The following is a 25967-nucleotide window of genomic DNA, read 5'->3' on the forward strand; positions in this document are numbered from 1 at the left end:
TCACAAAATAAGCGTAACCAAAGAAAGATTTTGCCCTTTTGTGTTAAAAAAAATCATTGAAAAATGTTTGGACACCCCTGAGTAAAACATTCCCAGAATGTGCTAAAAACATGCAGATGAATCATTATAATGATAATTCTCGAACCTCTGACTACTTTAATTTTATTGTCCTTACAGAAAAAGATGATTCAGCCGAGCAGTAGGAACTCCTCCTGGCTCTGTGTAGATCCACCGGGCTCCACCTCGCCAGTGCCTTGATCCAGCGTACAGAATCAAGACCTCCTGACAATTGGCTTCTTTAGCGTGATCCATCCAGCCTTCAGACCTCAAGACAGTATCTCATGGCTGAACAAGGCTCCAGACAGACCTCCATGTTCCACCCCTTCCCCTCAGCAGTCAGCAGAAGTAACCTCACAACACCTCAGTCACGGACTCACCTTGAGAACATGGGAGTCTGGTTCTCCAGCCCACTCTGCCTTAAACCAGTGGACAATCTTCAGGGCCAATACAGAGGGGACCTGTTTATAGCAGCACAACACACACACACACACACACACAGAAACACACACTCATATACATCTAAGAATAAAAAAAGAAGAGGAATTTGAAGAGATATGTAAGGGCTCAGTCCCTTCTCCTTGTTTTGTAATCGTTCGTCAGAGTGCTGTTTGTGAAGTCAAGTGAAGTTCGTGTGCTGGATGTCTGGTACAGATGGACTTTTGTATTACGTTCTAGTGCATAAATGTTGTTGAGGGAACAAGATAGAATCACCCCTTGGACATGCACATGATAAGGAAACTTTTTGTTTTTGCCAGGTTCCTGTGTCAGTTTTTCCCCAATTCTTATTTCTCATTAGTTGCAGGTTTTCCATTAATAAAAAATATAAAGATTTCTGACAAAGAAACCATTATGTACACAGGTGCATTATGGGTAACCATTGTCTTTCAGGCTTTAGGTGCCACCCTTTTGGGTTCTAGATGCAACACACATTAGAATTTTAAGACATCTAAGTAATACAACAGTGTAGATGTGATTAAGGCTCTACTTAACCCCTGGTAGACCACCAGTCGCCCAGCTCTACAGAACTCTCCATTCCAATGCCATAGGCAATGTGTTCTCCTTGTCTTGATAAATATTAATATGTAGAACCTTATCATTGAAATCAGCCAGCATGGTGCTAACATCACCCCAACCAAAATATGATTTTCTGGAAAAAAAACTTGCCAACAGTTGTTCATGAGACATGGCAACTTTTTACTTGCTTTGACCAGTGTGCAGCCAAATAACAATAAGATGGTGTAATTACTAATAACGTTGCCCTTTATATCTTCATTATGACTTAAAAGGGTCAAATTTATATATTTATATATATATTTATACATACACACACACATATATATATATAGATATATAGATATTAATGGACCCACTCTGTCAGAAAACTGTAGATGATTCTTGCTGTGTAAACTAGTTGGGCTTGTGTATTGGGGCTCTTATCCTCTCGCCTACTAAATTTAATATTTTTTTATTGCTGAAATTTTCATATTTTTGAAGTCATTTTTAAATATTAAAAATATATGGTCAGCCTGTTTGGTTGAAACACTTCTGTTTTGTTGCATTGGTTTACATTTTTTCTGAATTACTCTGGGCTCCTTAAAGTCTTGTGAAGTTCATGGAGGTCTTTCATTGCTGTCTCAAACAGGTCTTTCTTGCTGTTGTTCATGGAAATGTATGTCAGTCAAGCATGTTTCTGGTTTTAATTAGATTCGTCAAATAAGCACAGAAAAAATCTAATTCATGCCCCACAATGTCCCATATTTTTCTATTGTATAAATTAATAAATTAATGTGATATAGTTGTCCATTTGGAATAATTAGAACGCTATGGAGCGTATGGGCAATGCTGAATCTTTCAAATAAAATGCTTATTTAAAAATGTATTTCTCTAGCCTGAAGCAAAGCCAGAAAAAAAAGGCTCCCCCCAAAAAAATCCTTGTGCCAAATTGTTCTGAGAGAAAATGTAAAATTAAAAGAATAAAGTTTGCATATCTGAAGACAAATGTGTATGTGTCTTCTGTGTCTTTTCAATTTAATGTCTCACATTGCAGTTTGACTGTTAATGGTGTTATTGAGATTATACCCATTAAGAAGGCCATTTAGAAGGCCGATCAAAAGGAACTGGTTGATGTGGATCCTTATCTTTTTATAGCATTCAGAAATGATTGGATTAATAACAGTAACAATGAGGTCCATCCATGTGTTCTCCATTCCTGCAGTTTAAGGTGGACCAACCTGTCCTTTCACAGGATGAACACCCAGTTCCATTTCACCAATTCATGGAAAGTCGCATGCAAATGTGTGAGGCAGAGCTGCTGAAAAACGCAAAGCTGTATTTACTGAATCTAGTTGAGTTTTATTAGTGCCAGACCTTTTTAGTTTTCCAGTTTGGATTGGCGACCCTGCCTACCCTGTTTCACTATTTTACAATCAGTGTGAATCATAGTACTATTAGCAAATTCAAATTTCATTCATGATCATTTCACACAGACTCCTATTTTGCAGACAGAACTTTTAAGTTATGAATTCCACACTGCAGGTTCAAGGTGCAATATTAAGCATGAAGAGGATGGTAACAGACAAGTTTGAGAGTTTTTAATTTACTAACAAATTCAAGGGTAAACAGGTAAACAGACTGTACATCTTGGGTCCGTCACGGTATCCAGTCGGGCTCCTCTGGCGCCAGCGCGCTGCGCAGGTTCTCTTTGTCCCTGAGAGTACTCAGCAGGAGCTCCAGCGAACTCAGCACGTGCCGCAGGCCGCCTGCCGTCTGCCGTTTACCGAAGCGCCCAATGGGCCTGACCCCACGTCCCACATACCAAAAAGGGTCGATTTCAGGACCTGACACAACATGGATACAGGTCAGCATGTATACAATCAGCAGCCAATTTTAATTGGACAGTTGTGGAAATTCAATAATTTCTTCACCACAACAGGCCATTAATATAAGTGTATGCAGAACATACAGTCATGTATTATAAATTATAGGTTTGGTCAACGTCTATCATTTAGACTCCAATATATACTCCACATGAAATATGGAAATGATAACACACACTTAAGCCTTTGTAGTCAGTTCATATTTGACTCCCTAGTCACGTTTTAATCAAAATGATTACGAGCTGGGGAGTCCACTACAGTTCCATGTTGTACCCCAACATTTGCCACTTATTAGATGAGGTCAAACACTGCCGTAGTGAAGTGAAGTGATTGTCACATGTGATATACAGCAGCACAGCACACAGTGCACACAGTGAAATTTGTCCTCTGCATTTAACCCATCACCCGGAGTGAGCAGTGGGCAGCCATGACAAGCACCCGGGGAGCAGTGTGTGGGGACGGAGCTTTGCTCAGTGGCACGTCAGTGGCACCTTGGCGGCTCGGGATTCGAACCGGCAACCTTCTTATTACGGGGCCGCTTCTTTAACTGCCGTAGGAGCTCCATTCACAGCAAGCTCCCTCATAATAATATAATATATTTGTGATTCACAAAATAATATCCAACATTTAAAAAGCTTTTGAATCTTGCCAATACTGGGCAGACCCATTCTATGCATGTATTGTGGTCTGCATTCTTATTAATTTATTACTATGGTAAATTAATATGATTTTTTCTTTTAGAATTAACCAAACATTGTTTTCCCAACCATCAGATTTAGAGAAGACATTGATGATCTCCACTGATTTGAGTTTAGATAGAAAACGTGGGTTAAATGGAATAAATGGCACCCTCACTCCTGTTGTCGACGTTGTGGACGATGTGCAGGTCGTGCTCCACCGTGGTGCTCTGCACGCAGCCGGCGGTGAGGGAGAGCAGCAGGAGCAGTGCCAGCGCCGCCGTCCCCCAGTGAGAGTGGGTGACGCGCCTTCTCCCCGGGAGACGGAGGGTGGGAGGCAGCATGGTCGTCGGGTCAGGGCTGCAGAGGCCATGCAGCAGAATTACAACACATATATAATAACATTGCAAAAAAGTCCACAAGATAATCAACTCTTCTTTTACAACATTAAGTAGCTCGTCGAGCTTTAACGTGTTTATGATACAAAATGCACTTTGAACACTGTATTGTGCTAATATACTTAATTAAATAACTATTATTTTAATAATTGGAGCAAGGAGAAATCAAACTATTTCTGAATCATTGCTCCATATGAAGTATAAGTATAGTATTATATTACATCTCACTGTTATAATTTAAACTCTCTCCAAATCGTTGCTCAAAATGAAGTATAATATTATATTATATCTCACTATTATATTTTAAACTCTCTCCGAATCATTGCTCCATATGGAGTATAAGTATAGTATTATATTATATCTCACTATTATATTTTAAACTCTCTGGGAATCGTTGCTCCATATGGAGTATAAGTATAGTATTATATTATATCTCACTGTTATATTTTAAACTCTCTCCGAATCATTGCTCCATATGGAGTATAAGTATAGTATTATATTATATCTCACTGTTATATTTTAAACTCTCTGGGAATCGTTGCTCCATATGGAGTATAAGTATAGTATTATATTATATCTCACTATTATATTTTAAACTCTCTGGGAATTGTTGCTCCATATGAAGTATAAGTACAGTATTATATTATATCTCACTGTTATATTTTAAACTCTCTGGGAATCGTTGCTCCATATGGAGTATAAGTATAGTATTATATTATATCTCACTGTTATATTTTAAACTCTCTGGGAATCGTTGCTCCTTATGGAGTATAAGTATAGTATTATATTATATCTCACTATTATATTTTAAACTCTCTGGGAATCGTTGATCCATATGAAGTATAAGTACAGTATTATATTATATCTCACTGTTATATTTTAAACTCTCTGGGAATCGTTGCTCCATATGGAGTATAAGTACAGTATTATATTATATCTCATAGTTATATTTTAAACTCTCTGGGAATCGTTGCTCCATATGGAGTATAAGTATAGTATTATATTATATCTCATAGTTATATTTTAAACTCTCTGGGAATCGTTGCTCCATATGGAGTATAAGTATAGTATTATATTATATCTCACTATTATATTTTAAACTCTCTGGGAATCGTTGCTCCATATGGAGTATAAGTATAGTATTATATTGTTGGTAAGTGTTATGAGCGGTACTGACCTTGTCTTTGGAAGCGTCTTCTCCTCCTGCAGCTGATCGCTCCTGTCTGGCTCATTAAAGAAAAGTGGACTTGACTGCTTTATATGCGCATCCGTTGCCCTCCCTCCCTCCATCCCTCCTCTCTCTCCCTCCCTCTCTCTCTCTCTCTCTCCCCCTCCACCTCCTGCTCGTATTTCCCCGGACGCCTGGTACCAGTCACGCCGGAACGCGCTCCATCACGGCGTCCTGTGTCAATGTGGATGCATGTGATGCGGCTCAGTTATTAAACCTGTTTGCTTGTAGTTTTTGAATGTTAGGATAGTCACGAGTTTTCAGTTTTTCAGTTTTGTTATTTCACTTTTCTGTGTGTGTGCGCATGTGTGTTTAGTGGCCAGATTATTTCGTCTTGAGTCACTTCTTGGTGTCAGAACAGCATACAGGGTCAAATTCAAGTGGACTCCTTCATATTTGATTGCATCCTACATCCACTCTTGTGTTACTACTTTCTCAATCATTTCATCATACAGACCCAGGTTCAAATCCCACTGACTACCTGAGCGAGACACTTAACCCTGAGTGTCTCCAGGGGGACTGTCCCTGTAACTACTGATTGTAGGGTGATCTGGATAAGGACGCCTGATAAATTCTGTAAATGTAAAATTAAAAGTCTTGTAATGTACACTACAAGTTCAACTTCAGAGTCAGGATGGTATCCAACAGGTAAATGTGTATGTGTGTGTGTGTGTGTGTGTGTGTGTGTGTGTGTTTCTCGTCATGCAGGATTGTTCGGCTCTGTGATTTGAGAGCGCTGTAATTCTGTGTTAGCAGAGCATCAGATGCTGTAATGATGCCGGGAGCAGGAGAGGTAATGACCCGAGGGTGTCGTTTGTGCCAGTGCATTGCACAAAGCTAAATTAAGACCTTTATACATGAGCATGCTACTTGTTTTATGGCAAAACAAATATGAGGCGTGTGAAGTTTGGCCATGGGGCTCTGCTACTGTCTGCATATCGCACAGAGACACAGCAGCACGAAGGTCATGGGTTCATCAAATATCCAAGCCAATAAAACCAACCAAAAAATGAATACAGGATTTAATATTACAGCAACAAAAAATGACATCCTCATCTCACTGCTGCCAGAGAGGGGCAGTGGTGGCTTAGCGGTTAAGGAAGCGGCCCCGTAATCAGAAGGTTGCCGGTTCTAATCCCGACCCGCCAAGGTGCTACTGAGGTGCCAATGAGCGAAGCACCGTCCCCACACACTGCTCCCCGGGCGCCTATCATGGCTGCCCACTGCTCACTCAGGGTGATGAAGAGGACAAATTTCACTGTGTGCACCGTGTGCTGTGCTGCTGTGTATCACATGTGACAATCACTTCACTTTACACTGTCACAGAGCATCGCTTAATTGCCAATCTGAAAACATGTTAAAATAGGTTTATTTATCCGAAAGCCAAGACTGAAAAGCTGTGGTTTCTGATTAATTGAGTGGTTTCTGATTAATTGAGAATAGTCTCATTGTGCAAAGCAGCAATTGCAGGGTTCAGACTTATGTGTATGTTTTCATGAAGCAGTCATAAAGTTTATGGGTTGGCAGTGGGCCGCTCCTGTTGTGTCTGCAACGGTCTCCCTCTTTCCTAGTTCCCCTGGGTAATAGGTAAACCAGTTACAATTCATTTCCAGTTCCCACATGTTCTGGGTTGACCTGTTTTATTTTATGCTATGCACATTCAGCACATTCATTACAACTATTAAAAATATAATGCTTATTGAGTATTAGCAAAATGCCATTTGTGTATATGAAAAGTGAATTGATTGTCATACACTGCAGCACAGGACATGGTGATACACAGGGGAAAACTATGCAGGCAAACTATACATGCATAAATGTTGCTGAAGGTCCTTTAGTGATCTTCATTGACAGTGGGTGGTAGCTTTGTAAAAGGGTTTGGATTGATCAACACAACAGCTCAGTATAGAATTGTAGTCAGTCAGGAAGGTGTCTTAAAGCCATCAACCACCGTAATAAGTACTAGTTGTTGGGAGGTGTTGCCACTTTGCTCTGGAAAACCTCTGTCACCCTCAGTCGAAAGAAATTGGTTTGGATGTTCAGGGGCAACACAGGAATCCCTAAGGCCCTTCTGGAGGAAAGTTTTACGGTCAGATGAGCCAGTGGCCACATTCATAAGAAACCTATTAGGAGTGGTAAAGGTGTTACTTTCAAATCCAAGAACAGCCATCAGACATGGAGGTGGAAGCATCATGTTCTGGGACTGTTTTGGTGCCAGTGGCACCGGGTGCATTTGGTGGCTGGAAGGACTGCTACATCACACCAATCAACAACTAGACAGTTGAAACTTAAAGTGGAGTGTTCCAACAGGACAATAATCCCAAACAAACATTTAAAACTGGCTGTGGAATGGATAAAGCAGTAAGGTTTTCCAATGACCTTCCCAACGCCAAGACCTTCATTTGTGGACCTTCCTTAAAAGCCTGGTCCATGCCAGGAAACCAGCAAGTTTAAACCAGAACATTCAGCCAGAATGATGCCAGAAGCTTGTTTATTGCTACAACATTCAAACAAATTAATTACTTTAAGTCAATGTCCATATTTCAGACTGTATGTATAGATCTGTGAGCACCCCTGAACTCCCTGAACTCAGTACCAGGAGAGGCATTTCCTGTAGAAAGTCAAGGAGCATCACATTAAGCAATTCTTTTTCTCATATATGGGTTATCTCATTTATGTCTTAAAATGTTTTGTCACAAAGAAGGTCAATGAAAAATTGTGTAATTATGAATTTCAGGGTGTTCCTTCAAAATGTCAAAATGTACCTATACAGATTTTTTCCTCCAGGTAAGGTCAGTATTTCTGTATTGTTCATCTAGTTTGTATTTATTATATTGAAAAAAAAGCATTTGAATAATTCCATAAATTTGGAATTTATGTAAGTTGTATATTTTAATCATATATTATAGTATATTATTCATAATACTATAATATAGATCAACAAAGATTCCCTTTCTAGCTGTGGATCAATTTAAAATGTTAAATCTGAAAAAAAAAAGGATGATATTAATGATTTTTGTGCCTGAAGTAGGCCTCATGGTTCTCAAGTCTTGCATGTTTTTTCTCGCAATGACTCTATTCATATATGATTAATTAAGAGTAAGAAAGAGGCATCATTAATACCGCTTTGTCTCATTTGTCTCAGGCGCCTCAGGTATTAATCTTTCCCATGAACACTCTGGAATCTGGTAATTCAGTGGGGGCTGTAACTCTTTGCCTACACAGTGTGGGTTGGGATTCATATTGATTTTTTGGTGTGGTTTACAGCTTCTCCGCTAATTGTTGATGTGCCAGTTTACTCAGTTCAGCAAACGTAGGTGTGGTTGAGATTTTTTTTTTTATAAACGAACAAAAACGTTTAATGGTTCATTCTTGATCATTTGACCTGTTTTTTTTTTCTGGTGACCACCTGAGGCAAGAACAAAGGGAATCCTGTTTACCTGTAAAGACATAAATTACAGCGAGCCCCTCGGTGGCTTCCTGTGATTTATTTCAGTATGCACGGAGGAACACGCTCGGCCTAAAGCCCTGACTGCGCATTACAATGACAAGGGACACGGAGACCCTCCACCACGCAAACAAGGTACTACAGTCACAGAGGGACAAGAACCGGGCCATTCATAGAACAAAACGAAATCTTAAATGACTTGAATGTCATTGTTAATTCAAAAGTCTGAATCTGAACACGTATATTTGAGAATGTATATTTTTCGGTCATGTTGAAGGTGTAACAAAATCTTAGGATTGCAGTTTAAAGACTGGGGGGAGGGCTGGGTGAACGTGGTGGAAACAAAGCCCATTGTTCAGCCACAGAGCTACATCGTCGGCCCAGTGGCCTAATGGATAAGGCATCAGCCTCCGGAGCTGGGGATTGTGGGTTCAAGTCCCACCTGGGTCGAGATGAGAATTTTAATGCAGTGCACTGAACATAAAAAAGCGGGACCGGTGTTTCTATAGGAGCAGATGGATCAGCAGCTTGTTGGCGAGGAATGAACGATCTGGACCTTCATACACTGAAGGCAAAACAGAGCAATCATTTTGTGCAACGAAAATTATTCACAGGGTGCAATGCATGCCCGTGCATTCAAACTGGACATAACACAGTAATGTAGCAACCATATGATGGAACAAAATCAGCAAGACGTACAGCACATGCTGCTGTATCACAACAGGACAATTTATCATTTTGCAGTGGCACAGAGTCACAAACTGCCGGCAACTCACCCACAAACAATCTGTAGAACAGCATTCACCATTTAAGGCTATTTAGATGACTGCAAAAAATCCTGTGCAAAATAATCAGTGACATTAGACAAGATATGAACAATTCAACCGGATATGGGGCAAACTGGAAGGAAAAGCCAAGAGTGGGAGTTAACCAGGGGTTTAGTGTACCAGAACAGGGAGAGTCACAGAGCTGTAAATGTCTCATCAGGGAAGGAGAGGATGTTCCTCATGCACCTAGGGGCAGTAGTGGCCTAGTGGTTAAGGAAGCAGCCCTGTAATCAGATGGTTGTTGGTTCAAATCCTGTCATGGCTGCCCACTTTAACCTATAATTATTTCTATGACTATAGAATTACTGATGGTGCAGTGGTGCAATGGTTAGTGTTGTGGTCGCACACCTCCAAGGTTGTGAGTTTTAATCCTGGTTTGAACCTTGTGTGTGCGGAGCTTGTCTCTGCTTGTCTCCCCGTGACCCGGAGTAGCACTAAGTGGTAATAGTGAGAATATCAATTCTCAAATTATTGCTACACTTATGGTCATATTAAACGGGTGGCACGTGTTATAATGGAGACTACAACTGTGGAAATTTCTTCATGATACACCCCAGAGCCTCAAATCTCCATTGCTCTCATGTTTTGGTGGACTAAACAGCCAATCATAAAGAGCCATTTCAGTTCCTCAAAAAATAAAATAAATGAATAAATAAAAAAACAGGTTGCATGATTCCAGTGAGGAGAACCTTGTGTTGTTCCTAGAATCCACTCACACCAACACTGACCTGGACAAGCTGATTCAAAACAAACCAAAAAAATTCATTTCTGTGATCACATCCACATATCAATATGTTTACTCAACTCCAAGGCACATGCAGAAAAAATGTTTCCAATCATGCATTTCAACATTCTAATATCACAGAAAATATCTTTGGAATTATCTTGCAAAACCTGTCAAGCTTGATTTCCATTGTGCAACTCTTCAACAACAAAATAAAAAATCCTTCCCCAAGTTGTTTCTTTTTTCAAACACAATCACTACATCACTTAGCTTTGAAAAAAGCAGACATTCTTGACATTATTTGTGGGCAGTCCAACAGGATCATCCACATCACCTCAACCACCTCTGAAGCCTTAAATCATCTACAAAGGATTTTTCCTCCCAAACTACACATTACAAACGGATCATCAGTACCTTAATCTCTCACTACCTCACACTGTGCTGCTGTGTTATTATCATATACAATACACTATATACACTATATATCTATAAAATGTTATCATATTGCTGCTACTTGTCTGCCTGGTTTGTGCAGTTCGCCTCGACCTGCACTATATAATGGGTCAGTGCACACTCATTTGTCCACAATGTCCTTTGTCATGTTTTTGTGTTGTGTGTTACTGCATGTCTTTTTGCACACCTTGAATCCCTGAAGCTTCAGAATCTCATCTCTGTGCGTACTTGTATATTGGTGCTCACATTTAAAACTGCTGTCACTAATGTTTGGATGAAAGTGGTGCAACATTGTTGGGGTAATGTACAGTCTACTCATCAGCTTCTATTGTAATAGTTTTGAGTTGTATTAATGGTTTGGGTATGGGCTAACATTAATTCTTCCTCTGTTATATTCTCTTGTTAGTCTGTTCTCTGTGCCTGTAAAAAGTTGTTCAAGGACAAGCAGATTTACTTCAGCCAAGGCATTTTATACACGGTTACACCAACAGAACTGGTAGTTTTTCCAAAGATAACAGGTTTCTTGTTATATCATAAAGACATAGAAGCTGAAGAGTGAATAAACACACATGCACACAACAGCAAAGGTCAAATCTAAGGGTCAGGCAGGCAATGAATCACGGTGGAAGCGTAAGACACGGTGTGAGAACACGAGAGCGGTGAAAGGAGTGACACATCAAACGAGCAGCGTCTCATTCAGAGAGTACAGCGTGTGTTAAGAGTGGGAAAAAAGTAAATGTGGTCTAAATACACGTGTGTGAGAAAAGTGTGATATTTGTTCCTATTCATGCAAATTGTGGGAACTCGTAACCAAAAAACAAACTACCTGTGCAGAGGCCAGAAAAGCATGAGAGACTTAGGTCCACCAGAGGGCAACTTGTGTTATATTGAAACTCTAATCCATCGAAATTTGATGTACATTTGTCATATTGTGTTGCTGCTAAGTTGCTTATCCTGGCTAATAAGTTTGACAGAAAAATGTGTCAAATTTGTATTGAATTAAGCGTTCATCCTAATTTTTTTTTACATATGTAAAAAAATATACAGTACAGGCCAAAACCTTCTAATTCAATGTGTTTTCTTTATTTTCATGACATTGGTAGAATCTCACTGAAGGCATCAAAACTATGTTTTGAGTTATGTACTTGGCCTTCACAGTCTCAGGACCTGAACCCAATCGAGATGGTTTGGGGTGAGCTGGACCGCAGAGTGAAGGCAAAGGGGCCAACAAGTGCTAAACACCTCTGGGAACTCCTGCAAGACTGTTGGAAAACCATTTCAGGTGACGACCTCTTGAAGCTCATCGAGAGAATGCCAAGAGTGTGCAGAGCAGTAATCAGAGCAAAGGGTGTCTATTTTGAAGAAACTTATTTCACCTTTTTTTGTTAAGTACATAACTCCACATGTGTTCATTCATAGTTTTGATGCCTTCAGTGAGAATCTACCACTTGTACATGGTCATAAAAATAAATAGAACACATTGAATGAGAAGGAGTGTCCAAACTTTTGGCCTGTACTGTATATATACAGTTTCAGTTAAAGGTTTGGATGCATATATCATTATTTTATAGCAGGAAAAACTATGTTTGATGAATGTGTATTTTCTTTTTACCTCTATGGCTGCTTTGTTCACTCATCATCATTAAAAAAGGGATGCTCATTATTATGAGTGAATGATAAAGTATAAACCTTCAGGATTGTTGGAAACCGGCCCCGTTGTATAACTTAAGGTGGAGGATAGAAGTCAAGAGTGTGAAATGATGCAATCACAGCAAAAGATCCCTGCTTAAGAGACTCAAATGTTCAACTTTTTGTTTATTACATAACCTCATGTGTGTTATTTCATAGTCCTGTGTCTTAAATTTTTCCCAATAGTGTAAGAAATGCATAAATAAGTAGGTGTGTTCAAACATTTGAGTGGTAGATTGTGTGTGTGTGTATCATTCATATTAATTTAAAGGCTGAATTAATTACAATAAATTATAAGATTATCAATTTAAGAGAGATCTTATTTAATCAAAATACTTTGTGGTTAGCATTATTCTTTCAGGCAAGGTATGTCATTTTAACCAAACCTTTAGCCTAGTGGATAACACACTCGCCCATGAACCAGAAGATCCAGGTTCAAATCCCACTTACTACCATTGTGTCCCTGAGCAAGACACTTAACCCTAAATTGATCCAGGGTGGGACTGTCCCTGTAACTACTGATTGTAAGTCGCTCTGGATAAGGGCGTCTGATAAATGCTGTAAATGTAAATGTAACCAATCATACTTAATAATGCCTGTTGATCCAATATTGATCGGAAGTGTTAGTTTTAGAGCAGGAGGAGACAACACACTATATTTCTACAAGGCTGCGATCTAGTGCCATTGTATGGAATCCATGTGTATTCGGTACTGCAGATTTTACAACAGGAAAACGTCATGGTAAAACCAAAATGGAAGAACCTGGCAATGGACATGACTCAACCTGGGTAGATGTCTGTCTGTGAGCCTGATGTGATCTCTCAGCCGTTCTACCTCTACACATTTCTACAGCCACAATTTCACACATCAATGACAGTCTGAGATCAGCAGTAGCTGCATTTCAAATCAAATTGAATATAAATGATCAGGCATGTTCACCGTCAACTCATAATTTTACACAGAGTTCATCCTGTCACATCCTACATGCTCCTTGTTAGACACCTTCAACGAAAGGTGAGGACAAGAGAACAGACAGCATACAACAGTAAAAGAAAGGAACATGAATACAAAGGTCTTATTAAATATGGACAGTAATTGGCCGGTTGTCCACCATCCACACGGAGCCCTCAGGCCTGGAAGGGAGCGGCTCTGACAGCAATGGAGATTTAACCACGGACCAGCACAATATCCCTGACAATTAGTGGCTTTCTCTGGATATTTACTACACTACAGCTTCTGTTTAACATCACCCTTCAGATCATGTATCTGAGCGAATATCCAAATAATCATGTTTATTGTTATTGTGATAATAGTCTATAAATTCATGGTGAACGCTGCCCAGTGGACGTGTTACTGAAGCAGACGAATCCAGTCACCAACCCCAGGCGACCAGAATCATGCCGAGTCCATGACTGACGCTGTCTGAGGCGGTCACTGGCTGTTAACACGTCCAGGTTTGGACAGGAGTGGGCCGGTTTGCGGTCAGGACTGGGAAATGTAGGTTGTGACATCATCGAGCGCCGTGTTTTCACTGTCCAGGTACTCGAGGATGATGTTGCCGCCATTGTATAGGGGGCACTCTGGGTGAGAGAGCAGAGACTGCAGGGTGACGTCCATTCCAAGGGCCTCGCCCGTTTCAGGGTGGCACATACGTAGCTTCTACAGGAAGTACAGAGAGCGTGGAAGATATGAAATACTGGTAAAATAACGGACAAATAAGAACATTTGGGATGCCTGAATAAACTCAACAGCCTCTGGAAAAGGTGACCTACCTTGGCCGTGAGGACGTTGTTGTTGTTCTTTAGGCAGGCCTGGGAAGCAGCGAAGTCCACCACCTTCCCGACGCTCCAGCCAGAGCAGAAGAACATGGGCAGCGAGCGCTCTCTCACTTCTATGGGAAGGAAAACCTGGAAATATGTTCTCTCTGTCTGAAAAGGAGAGGAAGCAGCGTTAACGTAGCATGTAGACTTACTTCATCACAATGTTTGTATCTCCAGGCTCTGGTACCTGTGGAAGGCCTTTGTCTCCGGCGGCGTGCAGTTTCAGCTTCATCAGGGCGACCTTTGCCGCTGTCGCGCTGTTCTTTGCTCCCCTACGACCTTTACTCACTGGTGCATTCTTCTTTGATTCTGGACAGAAGACAAAAAGGCTGTTCTGGCCGGCTGCAGCAGCAAAGCATGAGGGAGGCGTGATATCTTACTGCCCTCTAGTGGCCATAATTGGGAAATTGCAGATAAATGTGTCATGTTTGAACCATGCTACATATTATATTTATACAAAATTTGTTTATTGTTGTTCCATTATCTATTAGCATAACTTTAGTTTTACGACTCATTGATTAATCTAAAAGTTCATTTTTTGAACTCATCAACTGGATCCTCGATTATTTCCATCAAGCATAAACCTTATGGAATGACTTCCGATTACGGTGAAGTACTCCCACATCTTTGATGAACGAGCATGTTTGTTGCACCGTTACAAATCTCTGCCATCTTAGTTCTGGTATTTTGTGTATTTTAGTGAGCAGTGGGCAGCCATGAAAGGCGCTCAATTCAGGATTTGAACCCACAAGCTACTAAGTCTACTTCCTTAGTCGTTAGGCCACAACAGCCTCATGTACATAGTACACAGGATAAAAAAGAAATAAAACAATGCAAAAATTTGTATCAGGTTTATGAGGCACAAGTGATCAATGTTTGGGAATAACTCACCTACTATCTTTTGCACCAGCTCCTGTGTGGCTGCCATTCGTGGCTTGGGGGTCTCCAACTTCTCGCACTTGTGATCATCTTGGTGTCGATGCCTGCAAATCAAAATATTTTTCCCAAACACATAATCAAACTAGCGACAATGGAGGTTCTCAACAAAGGAACAACTAGTTTTTTTTTTTTTAAAAACTTTAAAGCATCTTTAAACATGGAGAAACATTAAATCAAACAAATGTTTCTTTGTGAGACTTAATTAAAATATTTAACATCATTAAACACACAGTCTTGCTCACTAAATGTAATTAAGTGTAAGACCCCCCCCCCCTCCTGGTGTCATTTTATACCCAGTTTAAACTACATGCTTTGAAGAACACAAGATAATAAATAACGTCAAGAAGTGGAGACCTCCAACTCTCACTGTAGAAAATCAATTTTTAAAGCTTTATTCAATATGTTCCATCTAATTCTCATTCAATAAAAACTAATGTTCTGGCTTACTATGCTCTTTTTGGATGTTGCTAAATTAAACAGTGTTTTACGATCGATTTTACAGCCCGTGTTCAAGAAATGATCATTAAAGTGAGGTGAGGCATGAGGAAATTGCTTCTCTGTAAATTCCCTCAGTGTGTACGCCAGTGGCAAATTAGTAGGATCTACTCTGGAGATCAGGGTACATACATGAGGCAGAAGTGCTTTTCACAGTAAGGGCAGATGACAGGCAGCAGCTCCTTTCCCTTGCAGTCCGTAAAGGTACAAAGGTAGGATGTGGTGCCTCCGGATGCGGAAATCTCCCTCTGTACCAGCACCTGGAAGGGTTAAAACATGTTACTAATTAGTTCAGTGGGGGTTTCCGAGAGCAGTACAGAGGGAAAAAGAACAGCGAATCCGCAACTACTCCTCCATAACAGAATAAAATGCTTCCAGGTGCAAGGACAGGTGAGTCCTTACTCTGCTGCAGAAACACAACTTGTTTTTCTGATACTCCAGCCAGTCAGGAAAGTAAGCAGGATTTGTGCTGAAAAGAGGTGAGCAACTACCTAAAATTGTACTACTCAGGCAAGTTTGGTGCAGCAGTGGAGGAGCTCCAATTCAGAACAAAGGTGGTTCTTTGCTATGCTGTCTGAACATACCTTAATTTTGCAAGGTTTCAATTCTTCACATAAAGTTCTTACCTCTGGGCACGAGTGAGATTCTCGACTCCTGTGTTCGAAGCTTTTTAAATTGAATGAAGAAACTTGTTAATACAGGTAATAGGTGCTTAATTCAGGATTCATTTACTGCAAACAAATGTCAAATATATCAGCAGATGGCCTATGACACCATTTTATAATGCATTATCAAATAAAGTAAATGAGCTGAAGACAATATTTCCATAAAATTGAAGGCGTGAATGGATATGAAAACTCACCAGAAAACACCAGAGCAGGCATCACAGACAAAAGGTAGGAAATCTGCAAAAAAAACATGGAAATATTTTATTATCGGCAGATTCTATGTTATAAATCAAAACGTTTCCAGCGTTACGTTATGTTACAGAATTATCTGGGGTTGAGCATGGTGTCGGCAACATTAAACCACAAAAATAATAACAATAACTACACGTGGTCATAAAAAGAAAAACAAAAAAATGAACCAAATGAACCTTTTTGGCGACAAGATTTTATTTCACAATGTTTTCCGATATCCAGTTCCGCCATAGTTTCTTCTTCTTTGCTAGAAACTATGACGATGCTCCGAGATATTGTGCTGCGATGCTGCCACCAACTGGCGAGAAGTTAAAACTGCCAGCGCCATTAACACAGACGCCCTTCTTTCATTATATCGAAGAAAGAAAGAAAGAAAGATAGACAGATGTAAAGGTGTCAAAGGTGATTAAAGTATTAAAAGTAGTTAAAAGGTTATTTTAAAAAGTATTGTAAAAAAAAGTTAGAAAAGTTAGAAAAACTTTTTGCCTTTTTTGAAAGGCCTGCGTGTTGGTAATTGGCTGTTCACCTGCGCAGGTGTCCGGTTTCAGGAAGCAGCAGGTTGGAGTTCTGGACGGACAGGCAGGAACCACACACGCTCTTCAGAGGCACTTTTAAATCAGGGGAACCCCCAGAAGAACATGAGCAAGATTTCTAAAATGTTTAAGGGGAGCTCCGGCTCCGGCTCGAAATCAAAGCACCGGTCCCGGCCAGGACCCTCCCCGCAGGAGGCCATCCACAAGCTGCGGGAGACCGAGGAGATGCTCACCAAAAAGCAGCATTACCTGGAGAGGAAAATAGAGGAGGAGATTTCCATAGCCAAGAAGAATGGCACCAAAAACAAAAGAGGTGAGCTAGCCAGTAAAAGTGCATTAGTTTACTACTTATTAATACAGTTTGTATAACTTTAGAGTGGATTCTATGACGTTGTAATTATTTAGGGTAACACTTGCTAAGTAAACGTTACAGGTTTGGCACTTTTTACTTCTGTTTTATACTCTTTGCTTTATCAAGCTAAGGCCGAAAGATTTCAGGTTCCACAAGAACAGTGACTCCTTTGTGTGGAGTGTAAACAGCAGGCAGTGATAGCAGAGATGGGGGGAGAGAGAGAGAGGGAGAGGGAGAGAGACGCGCCCCTTTGTTGTACCATCATGGGGCTACGCCCGAAGCACGAAAATATCCAGTTCGTCAGGACTCTCTTCATTTCAGAGTCCCTCCTGTATCTGTAATAAACTGGCATGGGCCACACGGGAAGATGAACTTCGACCTGTGGAGTTATGGAGACCTGGAAAAGTAAGAACATGGGCGCTTTTCCCCATTAAGCAGGTTGAGTTCTGTGTATTCTTATTAAACGTCCATTGACTTGTCTGTAATGTGGAGCCCAGCCGAAACTGTGGATATTGAAAAGTTTTGCTGTGTGCATGGAACAATATATCCATGCATGTTAATCTGAAATAAAATAATCTGAATTAGGACATTTGTTCAAATCGTTTCCAGTACTAAATCCATCTGAATACGTCCACACATGTTTTCAGCATAGTGTTCAGAATAGGGGAATTCTCTGGAAAATAAGACCAAAATGCTAACAAAAAAATTCTGTAATATTTGCACTTTTACATGTCATAGTATTTAAGATGGGTACACTGTTATTACACTGTTGTTTATTACTAATTTCAATTAAATTCAAAGCAAATTATTATCATAGCCCAGACATCCAAAGTTCAGTTTATATATGCTATATTGAATTGTAAATTAAAATATTCATACAATGCACCACATTTTAACTCCTAGTACTGACTACCATATGTTAAACTTAACAGCAGGTGTGTATCTTTTAGACCAGTGACATTGTCCCGTGCATCACGTCCCATGAATCACACCATCTTGGTCATTTTAGTTGCATATGTTGGTTTTGCATATACATTATTTTATTAAAGTGTTGCACAGTTTTGACACCCATTATACATTGAAATACTTGGCTACCCAGTAATAAGGCACGACACGTACTACATACAAGTCACACTTGTTCACAGTTCTGACCACTAGTATGGGGATAAAGTAACTGTGTTATCAAAATGTCTTGTGTTCCATCAAAATGTGTTATCAAAATGTCCCATGCATCATGTAGAGAATTGTCCAATACTTTTAGAATAAATATTAGAGAATATATCATGTTGTATCATTACTTGTTTACTTTTCTCTTGCAGTTCTACTTGGGTGGTGAATTAGTCAATATTTTTGCACATCAGCTTTGACACGAATATATATATATATATATATATATATATATATATATATATTATTGATACCTTCACGTTTGAGCGTGCAAAGTATATTTACTGTTTTATATATTGCAGCAGACTCTGAATATATTCTCTTATATCTTATATCCAGAGTGACTCAGTACAGTCAGTAGTTACAGGGACACTCCTTTCACTCCTTTACAAGAATCTCGACTACTACATTCTACTCTATGTTTAGGAAATGTTGGACCATGGTATTATAGATTTTTTTCAGTAGAGGTTTGTGCTCGTATTTTAACCCCAATTTGTCTGCTAGCAGCTAGGACTATTATTGTGTGTCAGTTGCAACCAAATCCATTAAGTGCAAGTCTTTAAAAGATTTGTGTTCATTTGCACGTTAATACGTGGCATTAATATGTGTAGCTCATCTGCTATCTTAAGGACGATGATGATTTCTTGTCGTTCATGTTAAGCTGCATTGCAAGCATTGAAGAGGAAGAAGCGCTTTGAGCAGCAGCTGACACAGATTGATGGGACCCTGTCTACCATTGAGTTCCAGAGAGAGGCTCTGGAGAATGCCAGCACCAACACAGAGGTGCTAAAGAACATGGGCTTTGCCGCCAAGGCCATTAAAGGGGTCCATCAGAATATGTGAGTTTGGTAGACCTTCATCTGCACTGAATTAAGCGTAGCGATCCCATCAGGCTAACCTTATGAACAGCACCTGTATAAGATCTGCTAATTCTGAAGGACTTCTAAGATGAAGCTAAAATTATCCTTCCCCCTTCTGTTCTGCTAAAAAGGGATTTGGACAAAATCGACGATCTCATGGCAGACATCACAGAACAGCAAGATGTGGCTCAGGAGATTTCTGATGCGATTTCACGACCCTTTGGGGATCAGTTTGATGAGGTGATGTCATCAAGGCTGCATTTGGTATTTGTGTGTGACAAGCCTTCATTTGCTTTTTCATTTACTGTGAAACTCTTAATTCATTTGGATCTGTCTGTTCAGGATGAGCTCTTAGCGGAGTTGGCTGAGCTTGAGCAGGAAGAGCTGGAGGAGAGCATGAAGAACATGGGCCGATTACCTAGTGTGCCTGCCACAAAGCTGCCCAGCACAAAGCCCAGTCACCGTGCCAGTGAGTCCCGAATACCATACACAGCACAGGCTGTGACACACACCCTGGTTCCCCATGTGATCATGATCTTTTTGCTTTTTAGCATCAAAGAAAAGAGTGGAAGATGAGGCTGACATGAAGACACTTGCTGCTTGGGCCTCCTGACCTTACAACACACACGCTCTCACACACACTCTAAAGTTTGCATTTCTAAAGTTGTTGTTGGAAAGGACACTCTCTTATACAGCTTCATTTGAAGTTTAGGCGAGGATTAATTTTTTTAAATTTAATTATTCTGTTTAATTACTGACTTATTAAAGATGTAATATAATATTTGTAATCATCTTCATGCGCATGACTGCAGAATTAAGAATGAAGGATTTAAATGTACAAATGATGGATTGTTTAAACTTCGAAACAGCTCAGTATGTTTCAGTAACAATAGATACTTGGCAACTTACTGATCTTGGGCATTGTCACTTATGTGGAGGTTTGTATCTGATAGAAATTTATTACATTTATTATAATTTATGATCGTGATAACTTTAACATTTTACTAAATAAATTCTTGAAAATTAAATGTTTTCCTGTACATTTCAGACCAACAGGTACAGATTATTCTTAAAATGTTTACATGACACTTTAGTCCAAATAAAAATAAATGTCAAACTTCCTCAAATCAGACTATTTCAAACATAATAATGTGTTTCATAGTTGGTCTACTCCTGTATGTATATGTATGGACTAGGTGCGTGTGCCATAATGTTTCATTATTTTTTTTTATCTTGGCCCAGAAGTGGTGCCACAGTATAGGGATGATTGTTTATAAGCTGCTCTTCAGCTTCATAGTTGCCATGTCATGTGACTGTGAGTCAATGAAGCTGTATGACTCAAACCTGGGATTAGTTCATTTGGGTATTAGTGTGCAGTATGTGCAGATCTAGTATGTGTCAGGTTGGTATGGAATGTGTGGATAGTAGCTCTTAATATAGGAAAACACATAGAAAACACTTTTTTTGTTAATGTTAAAGATTATATATTACGTTAAAAGCATGTCTGCAATTTAGTATTCAATCTGTCATTGGTAATGTCTACTGTAGGGCCGGTCAAAACCCATTGAAACATACTGTATGTGATTAGGGGCTATATAAGAAATAAATGTTGTTGTAATACTATAAATAGTCCCTCCAGGAATTTACAATTATATGATCACAACAATTAGTGCAAAACGCAAACTTTTGGCATTATTTTTGCAATTTTGACCTATTGCAGCACTTTCTGCATTTTGAGCCAGTCAAACGTAATCAGTTTTACTTCCATTTTAACAAACATGCAGACATGGGGCAGTGGTGGCCTAGCGGGTAAGGAAATGGACCCAAAGGTGGGGGCAAAATATTTTGTACTGCATGCAAATTTGTGGCAAATCACCTGACTGACTCTGTTGCGAGTGTTTTTCTCACAAGAACGGCTTTTGTTCTTGTACTAGGTCAAGGTCCTTTTTCATTTATTACATTAAATTACATTTACAGCATTTATCTGACGCCCTTATCCAGAGCGACTTACAATCAGTAGTTACAGGGACAGTCCCTCCCTGGAGGAATTTAGGGTTAAACGGCTTGCCCAGGGACACAATGGTAGTAAGTGGGATTAGAACCTGGGTCTTCTGGTTCATAGGCGAGTGTGTTTGTTATGACAGACAAATATTGTCATTTTAGAAGAACCTTGTAGGAAAAAGTGTACCAGTGCATTTGTTTAAATAAAATATATTAAATGTCTTAATTAGAATTTTAAATTAATGCATTAAAAAAAACACAAAGGTAAGATGATTTGAAACTTATTTGGTATGTTGGCAAAATCTATTTTTTTTGGGGTCATGACCCCTGAAATTCCCAAGCAAATTACACACCTGGTGAAGACGCACCCACGGACATTTTACTCACAATTTCACCTAGTATGCATGCCTTTGGACAGTGAGGGGAAACCAGAAAACCCAGAAAACACCCATGCCAACACGGGACCTTGGAGGTGTGAGGCAAAAATTTCACTTTGTAGGATTATTTAACATGAATACGAGTTCCCCTAGCCTGTCTAGGGTCCTGCAGTGGCTAGAAATGGTGATAGCTGTAAAGAGTGCTTTGGCCATTCTGTTTTACTGTTCAGAGACTACAGATCAGACAGACAGATTTGGAATTTGTCCCCTTATGCCATCACAGGGGGATTATTTTTCTGTAAAAATGCAGACACAACTTCCTGTTTGTACCAAACATAATAATTGGTGAATGGTGTTGATGACGTCATTTCTGCGAATGCCCTTGCAACATCTATAGGCCTCTCTCCTCCTCATTAGCATTTAAAGCTGCAGACACAGCGCATCCTGGGGAAATCTCATTGTGGGACTGACTCAAAGTGGCTGTTATTCTGCACCACAGCTTAACTTCGGAAATAGAATTCAGACACAGTATCAGAGGACAACTAATGAGCTCTAAAAAAATCATGTCAGGGGACCTTATAATGGAAAATGAATAAATGGACAGCCGTCTTGCCATATGAGCGCATGGTGAATAAATGAGTGGATGTCTTGCCATGTTTCCGTCTCTCACCCCCGCCCCTCCCGCCAAGAAACCAGGAAATCCCGAACTGCCGGATTACAGCCACGCACCGTCCGATACAACAACTTTCTGCCACGAACCAGCCACGATGAATCCGGACAAGCCGAGACCGTCAGTAGGTGAGGCAGCTTCGGATGATATATAATTGGCTTTAATTCACAGCCACATGCGTGAACAGGACTGAGCGCTTTGCCCGTCAGTATTGAGAATGTGACACGTTTCACCCGACAGATGAGTTCGTGCTCTTAGAATAACTTAAAACAACTTAAAACAACTTGAGTAACAGTACAGCAGCCTTTGAATGATCACAAATGTGTTGTTATTTAGCAAAAGTGTGACGTCACTGGAAGTTTCAGCATTTCCAAATCCAGCGAGTTACACTGAAACGTCATCCCGCATCCTTTACACACTTTATTTTAGTTTGTTTGATGGATGTCGTGCTTATGTTGTGTGTCCTCAGATGACGACGCGGAGGAAGAGGAGGAGCAGGCAGCACTGGCCGCCCGCAACGCCAACCGTCTGTCTGAGCTGCGTCTGGTCCTGCTGGGCTGGAGGTGGCCGGGGAAGAGCCTGACCGGAAACACCATCCTGGGCCGTGAGGACTTCCGCCTGGAGCGCGCCGCAGAGTTCTGCGTGAAGCGCGAGACGGAGGTGGACGGCCGCCAGGTGACTGTGGTGGACACTCCTGGCTGGTTCTCGTCTCAGGGTACGCCTGCCGCATATCAGGAGGAGATGATTCGGGCCTCCAGCATGTGTCCACCGGGGCCCCACGCGTTCCTCCTGGTCGTCCCCGTGGGCATGTTCACCGACACGGACCGCGCTCGTGTGGAGGAGAACCTGGCACTGCTTGGGGACGAGGTATGGCGACACACCATTGTGGTCTTTACGTGGGCTGAGGTCCTGCGGGACATACCGATCGAGAGGTACATACGCAGGGAGGGCCGCGACCTTCAGTGGGTGCTGGACAAGTGTAAAAACAGGTATCACCTCATCAACAACCTCGTTTTCGGAAAGCACCCCCAAGTGCCAGCCCTTATGGAGAAGGTTGAGAAGATGGTGGCCGAAGAGGTGGGGCACTACAACCCGGAGAAGGCGGAACCACCCCAGAACCAAACCCAAGCTCAGAATGAGAACCAGAAACCTAACCAGGTGAAAGAGACCAGAGACCTGGGTGCCAGGCCCAAACAGAACGGCTCCTTTGGATCCCTGAAAGGCATGGAGGCGGAGCCGGTGCAAAGTGAGTGAACGATACGTTCAAATCCGGTTTTGGGCAATGAATGTCCGTCTGATCTGATGACTGAAAATCCTCCCCATCTCTCTCCTTCTCTTTGTCACAGAGACGTGTAGTAGAGCCTCGGCCTCTGATGACCTCAGGGTACCGCAGTGACGTTGGCCTGGCGTGGCCCCGCAACGCATGTAATTTACACTACACATTATTTTACGTTTTTTAATAGCACATCCTTACCATCAGGCATGGTTAATTAGTAAAGCGGCTACTCTGATCATACTAAGCCTTAACAGACTCTACTTAATGGGGAGGTCTGGAGAAAATAGTGAAACGTTAACTAGTTTTACTAGATTGCGTGTTATCTAATATTAGAACTATGAGAAACTTGTATAACACACATGTATTGAGTGATCAGCGGTACATAAATATCAGTTTATTTTTATTTATTTATTTATTGCCCATAATATCCCATTCAGATGGTTAACGTTTTACATGTTTCTGTTCACAGTCCTGGCAGAAGGGATGGGTGGGAAGAGAAGGAAGAGGAAGCAAAGGTCCAATTCCTGAATCAAATGTTGTGAAACCTGGCACACACTAGTTCAATGGGACTTTTAATATATACTTATTTATTTCTTTTTAAAGCAAAACATTTTGCTAACAATCTGACTGATAATCCTGCAAGAAAAAAAACATTGTCAGAGTGCACTGCAAAAGAAGAACGTTGTGATGTTGCTGTTGATGTGTACTATACTGCTGCAAAATAGGACTCTCACCTACAACCGCTATTGGACTGTAAAAATAACATGATTGAAGGGGTGAATAACGCAGCCATTCTTGATCTTTTTACCCTCCTCTGTGTGTTTTTACTCTGCTGTATTTACTGTCTTTTATTACTGGTGGTTGAAGACACCATCTCAGGAACCAAAGCCCTGTGTCCCACTTGGGAGAACTAGATGTCTGTGGCTGTAACAGGCGCTTCCAAATGAGACCATGTGACATAAATTCACTCCATTAGTTGGACTTCAGTTGAATCGTACTTTGCAGATTTTGTTAAAAATGTTGAGAGGATGGCATTACACACTCCTCCATGTTGAAAACCTCCATTTAGTTTCACACTGTAGGCTTCCATTGGAATTTCTGAGGAATTTATTTCAGGATAAGTGAAACTAGATCTTTTAATGCCTCATAAATTATTTACTTCCTTGAGCCTGTAACAAAAGCACTGGTATCGGTCCACCAGGCTTTATAATTTCTCTACTGCTAATGCATTTATCAACATGTATAACATCAGAACAACTAACTGTAGAATTTTTACATGCATTTATTTTTCCAGTCTGCACATATCACCTGATGTAAGCATTTATTATGATCTTCTATTTATGAATTATATTGCTGAATGATGTCTGGACCAATGGTTATAATTTATAGTGCATTAGTGATAGTGTAGTGTTGCATGGGGATGTGGAGACAGAATATAAGAGATGTGAAAAGTATGAGAGTTCTGTTACATACAGTTAGAAGTTTGTGGGATTTTTCCTCCTGTTAAAGTGATTTCAAGAAAACAAGAAATCAGTTGCACGTGAATTGGGGTTATGAAGTATTTCAGTGCAGGTGATGTGAGGTCAAGATTCATGTTGTGGGCAATTTTACTATAAGATGTCAAAAACATTTTTAAAAATATTTGCTTGAGCAGTCTATACAACTATTTGGAATGCTGCATAGAATTACTACAGATTGTTAGCAAATGTAGTCAAAAATGTATTTTTATTACAAAAATGAATATGCATATTGTGTTATTAAATAATATATTTACAGACAAATTGCTACTTCCGGTTTGTATCCTAGATCCAATATGAAAACTTATCTGGCCCAGAAAAGCTGATAAATGGGAGAAAATAAAAGTCAAAATAAAAAGTCAAGACTGATGTCAGGGCAGGTGCTCATGTTCACACTACTGCCAGATTATTAGGACCGCCTCCACAGGAAATGCATCTGGCAAGTTCAAGGCCTGACCTACACCTTACCCAGCAGTGACGCACACACTCCTGCCAAAGCAACATATCAGTGTCTGTACTCTGCTGATTCATACTGTATCGACGTATTACATGTGATCAGGAAACTTCACTCTTTTAACAGTGTTGAGTTCACTGTTCTCTATGGATACCAAGGACAGCCTAGGTATCTACTAATCTGGATGGTTTCAGAATCGTCTATGG

At 40.4% G+C, this 25967-nt stretch overlaps 5 protein-coding genes and 1 non-coding gene across 9 annotated transcripts in view; 4 read left to right on the top strand and 2 right to left on the bottom strand.

Annotated features, from left to right (window-relative positions):
• Positions 1-2053, top strand: part of myripb (myosin VIIA and Rab interacting protein b) — an 87898-nt gene extending 85845 nt beyond the window's left edge. For all 4 annotated transcript variants that reach the window (XM_028969515.1, XM_028969517.1, XM_028969514.1 and 1 more), the window contains one exon: positions 178-2053. In XM_028969515.1, coding sequence (XP_028825348.1) covers positions 178-203 — 26 coding nt within the window. In that variant the 3' untranslated portion in view covers positions 204-2053. The remainder of the gene's footprint in view (positions 1-177) is intronic.
• Positions 2054-2636: 583 nt separating this feature from the next.
• Positions 2637-5227, bottom strand: prlh2 (prolactin releasing hormone 2). The gene is made up of 3 exons (XM_028970257.1): positions 5189-5227; positions 3792-3973; positions 2637-2897 (listed from the first exon to the last, which is right to left on the bottom strand). The coding sequence occupies exons 2-3, from the start codon at positions 3955-3957 to the stop codon at positions 2710-2712; spliced, it is 354 nt and encodes a 117-aa protein (XP_028826090.1). The 5' UTR covers positions 3958-3973; positions 5189-5227; the 3' UTR covers positions 2637-2709.
• Positions 5228-9064: 3837 nt separating this feature from the next.
• trnar-ccg (transfer RNA arginine (anticodon CCG)) lies at positions 9065-9137 on the top strand. Its single transcript has one exon. It is a non-coding gene; the product is annotated as a tRNA-Arg (tRNA).
• A 4520-nt stretch (positions 9138-13657) lies between these two features.
• Positions 13658-16812, bottom strand: zfand1 (zinc finger, AN1-type domain 1). Its single transcript, XM_028966824.1, has 8 exons — positions 16731-16812; positions 16497-16539; positions 16261-16300; positions 15767-15894; positions 15092-15183; positions 14388-14509; positions 14153-14308; positions 13658-14039 (listed from the first exon to the last, which is right to left on the bottom strand). The coding sequence occupies exons 1-8, from the start codon at positions 16783-16785 to the stop codon at positions 13863-13865; spliced, it is 813 nt and encodes a 270-aa protein (XP_028822657.1). The 5' UTR covers positions 16786-16812; the 3' UTR covers positions 13658-13862.
• chmp4c (charged multivesicular body protein 4C) lies at positions 15958-20593 on the top strand. Its single transcript, XM_028966825.1, has 6 exons — positions 15958-16024; positions 17089-17400; positions 19268-19445; positions 19598-19706; positions 19809-19935; positions 20018-20593. Exons 1-6 carry the CDS (start codon positions 16003-16005, stop codon positions 20077-20079), a joined length of 810 nt encoding a protein of 269 aa, XP_028822658.1. The 5' UTR covers positions 15958-16002; the 3' UTR covers positions 20080-20593.
• A 1936-nt stretch (positions 20594-22529) lies between these two features.
• Positions 22530-25567, top strand: gimap4 (GTPase IMAP family member 4). The gene is made up of 4 exons (XM_028969922.1): positions 22530-22642; positions 22984-23760; positions 23861-23939; positions 24260-25567. Exons 1-3 carry the CDS (start codon positions 22612-22614, stop codon positions 23908-23910), a joined length of 858 nt encoding a protein of 285 aa, XP_028825755.1. The 5' UTR covers positions 22530-22611; the 3' UTR covers positions 23911-23939; positions 24260-25567.
• Positions 25568-25967: the final 400 nt, after the last annotated feature.

The sequence above is a fragment of the Denticeps clupeoides genome, chromosome 2 (assembly GCF_900700375.1).
Source record: "Denticeps clupeoides chromosome 2, fDenClu1.1, whole genome shotgun sequence".
In the NCBI taxonomy this organism is placed as follows: Eukaryota; Metazoa; Chordata; class Actinopteri; order Clupeiformes; family Denticipitidae; genus Denticeps; species Denticeps clupeoides.

Excerpts from the sequence above, each read along its gene's own strand:
- gimap4 (XM_028969922.1), top strand. The coding sequence starts at position 22,612 with ATGAATCCGGACAAGCCGAGACCGTCAGTAG. Across the intron at positions 22,643-22,983 it reads CAAGCCGAGACCGTCAGTAG|ATGACGACGCGGAGGAAGAG; the intron begins GTGAGGCAGCTT and ends GTGTGTCCTCAG. Across the intron at positions 23,761-23,860 it reads GGAGGCGGAGCCGGTGCAAA|AGACGTGTAGTAGAGCCTCG; the intron begins GTGAGTGAACGA and ends TCTTTGTCACAG.
- zfand1 (XM_028966824.1), bottom strand. The coding sequence starts at position 16,785 with ATGGCGGAACTGGATATCGGAAAACATTGTGAAATAAAATCTTGTCGC. Across the intron at positions 14,510-15,091 it reads GCTGGTGCAAAAGATAGTAG|AATCAAAGAAGAATGCACCA; the intron begins GTGAGTTATTCC and ends TCTTCTGTCCAG. Across the intron at positions 14,040-14,152 it reads ACAACGTCCTCACGGCCAAG|AAGCTACGTATGTGCCACCC; the intron begins GTAGGTCACCTT and ends TACTTCCTGTAG.
- chmp4c (XM_028966825.1), top strand. The coding sequence starts at position 16,003 with ATGCTTCCAGGTGCAAGGACAG. Across the intron at positions 16,025-17,088 it reads GCTTCCAGGTGCAAGGACAG|GTGTCCGGTTTCAGGAAGCA; the intron begins GTGAGTCCTTAC and ends TCACCTGCGCAG. Across the intron at positions 19,446-19,597 it reads AAAGGGGTCCATCAGAATAT|GGATTTGGACAAAATCGACG; the intron begins GTGAGTTTGGTA and ends TCTGCTAAAAAG.
- prlh2 (XM_028970257.1), bottom strand. The coding sequence starts at position 3,957 with ATGCTGCCTCCCACCCTCCGTCTCCCGGGGAGAAGGCGCGTCACCCAC. Across the intron at positions 2,898-3,791 it reads CCACAACGTCGACAACAGGA|GTCCTGAAATCGACCCTTTT; the intron begins GTGAGGGTGCCA and ends ATGTTGTGTCAG.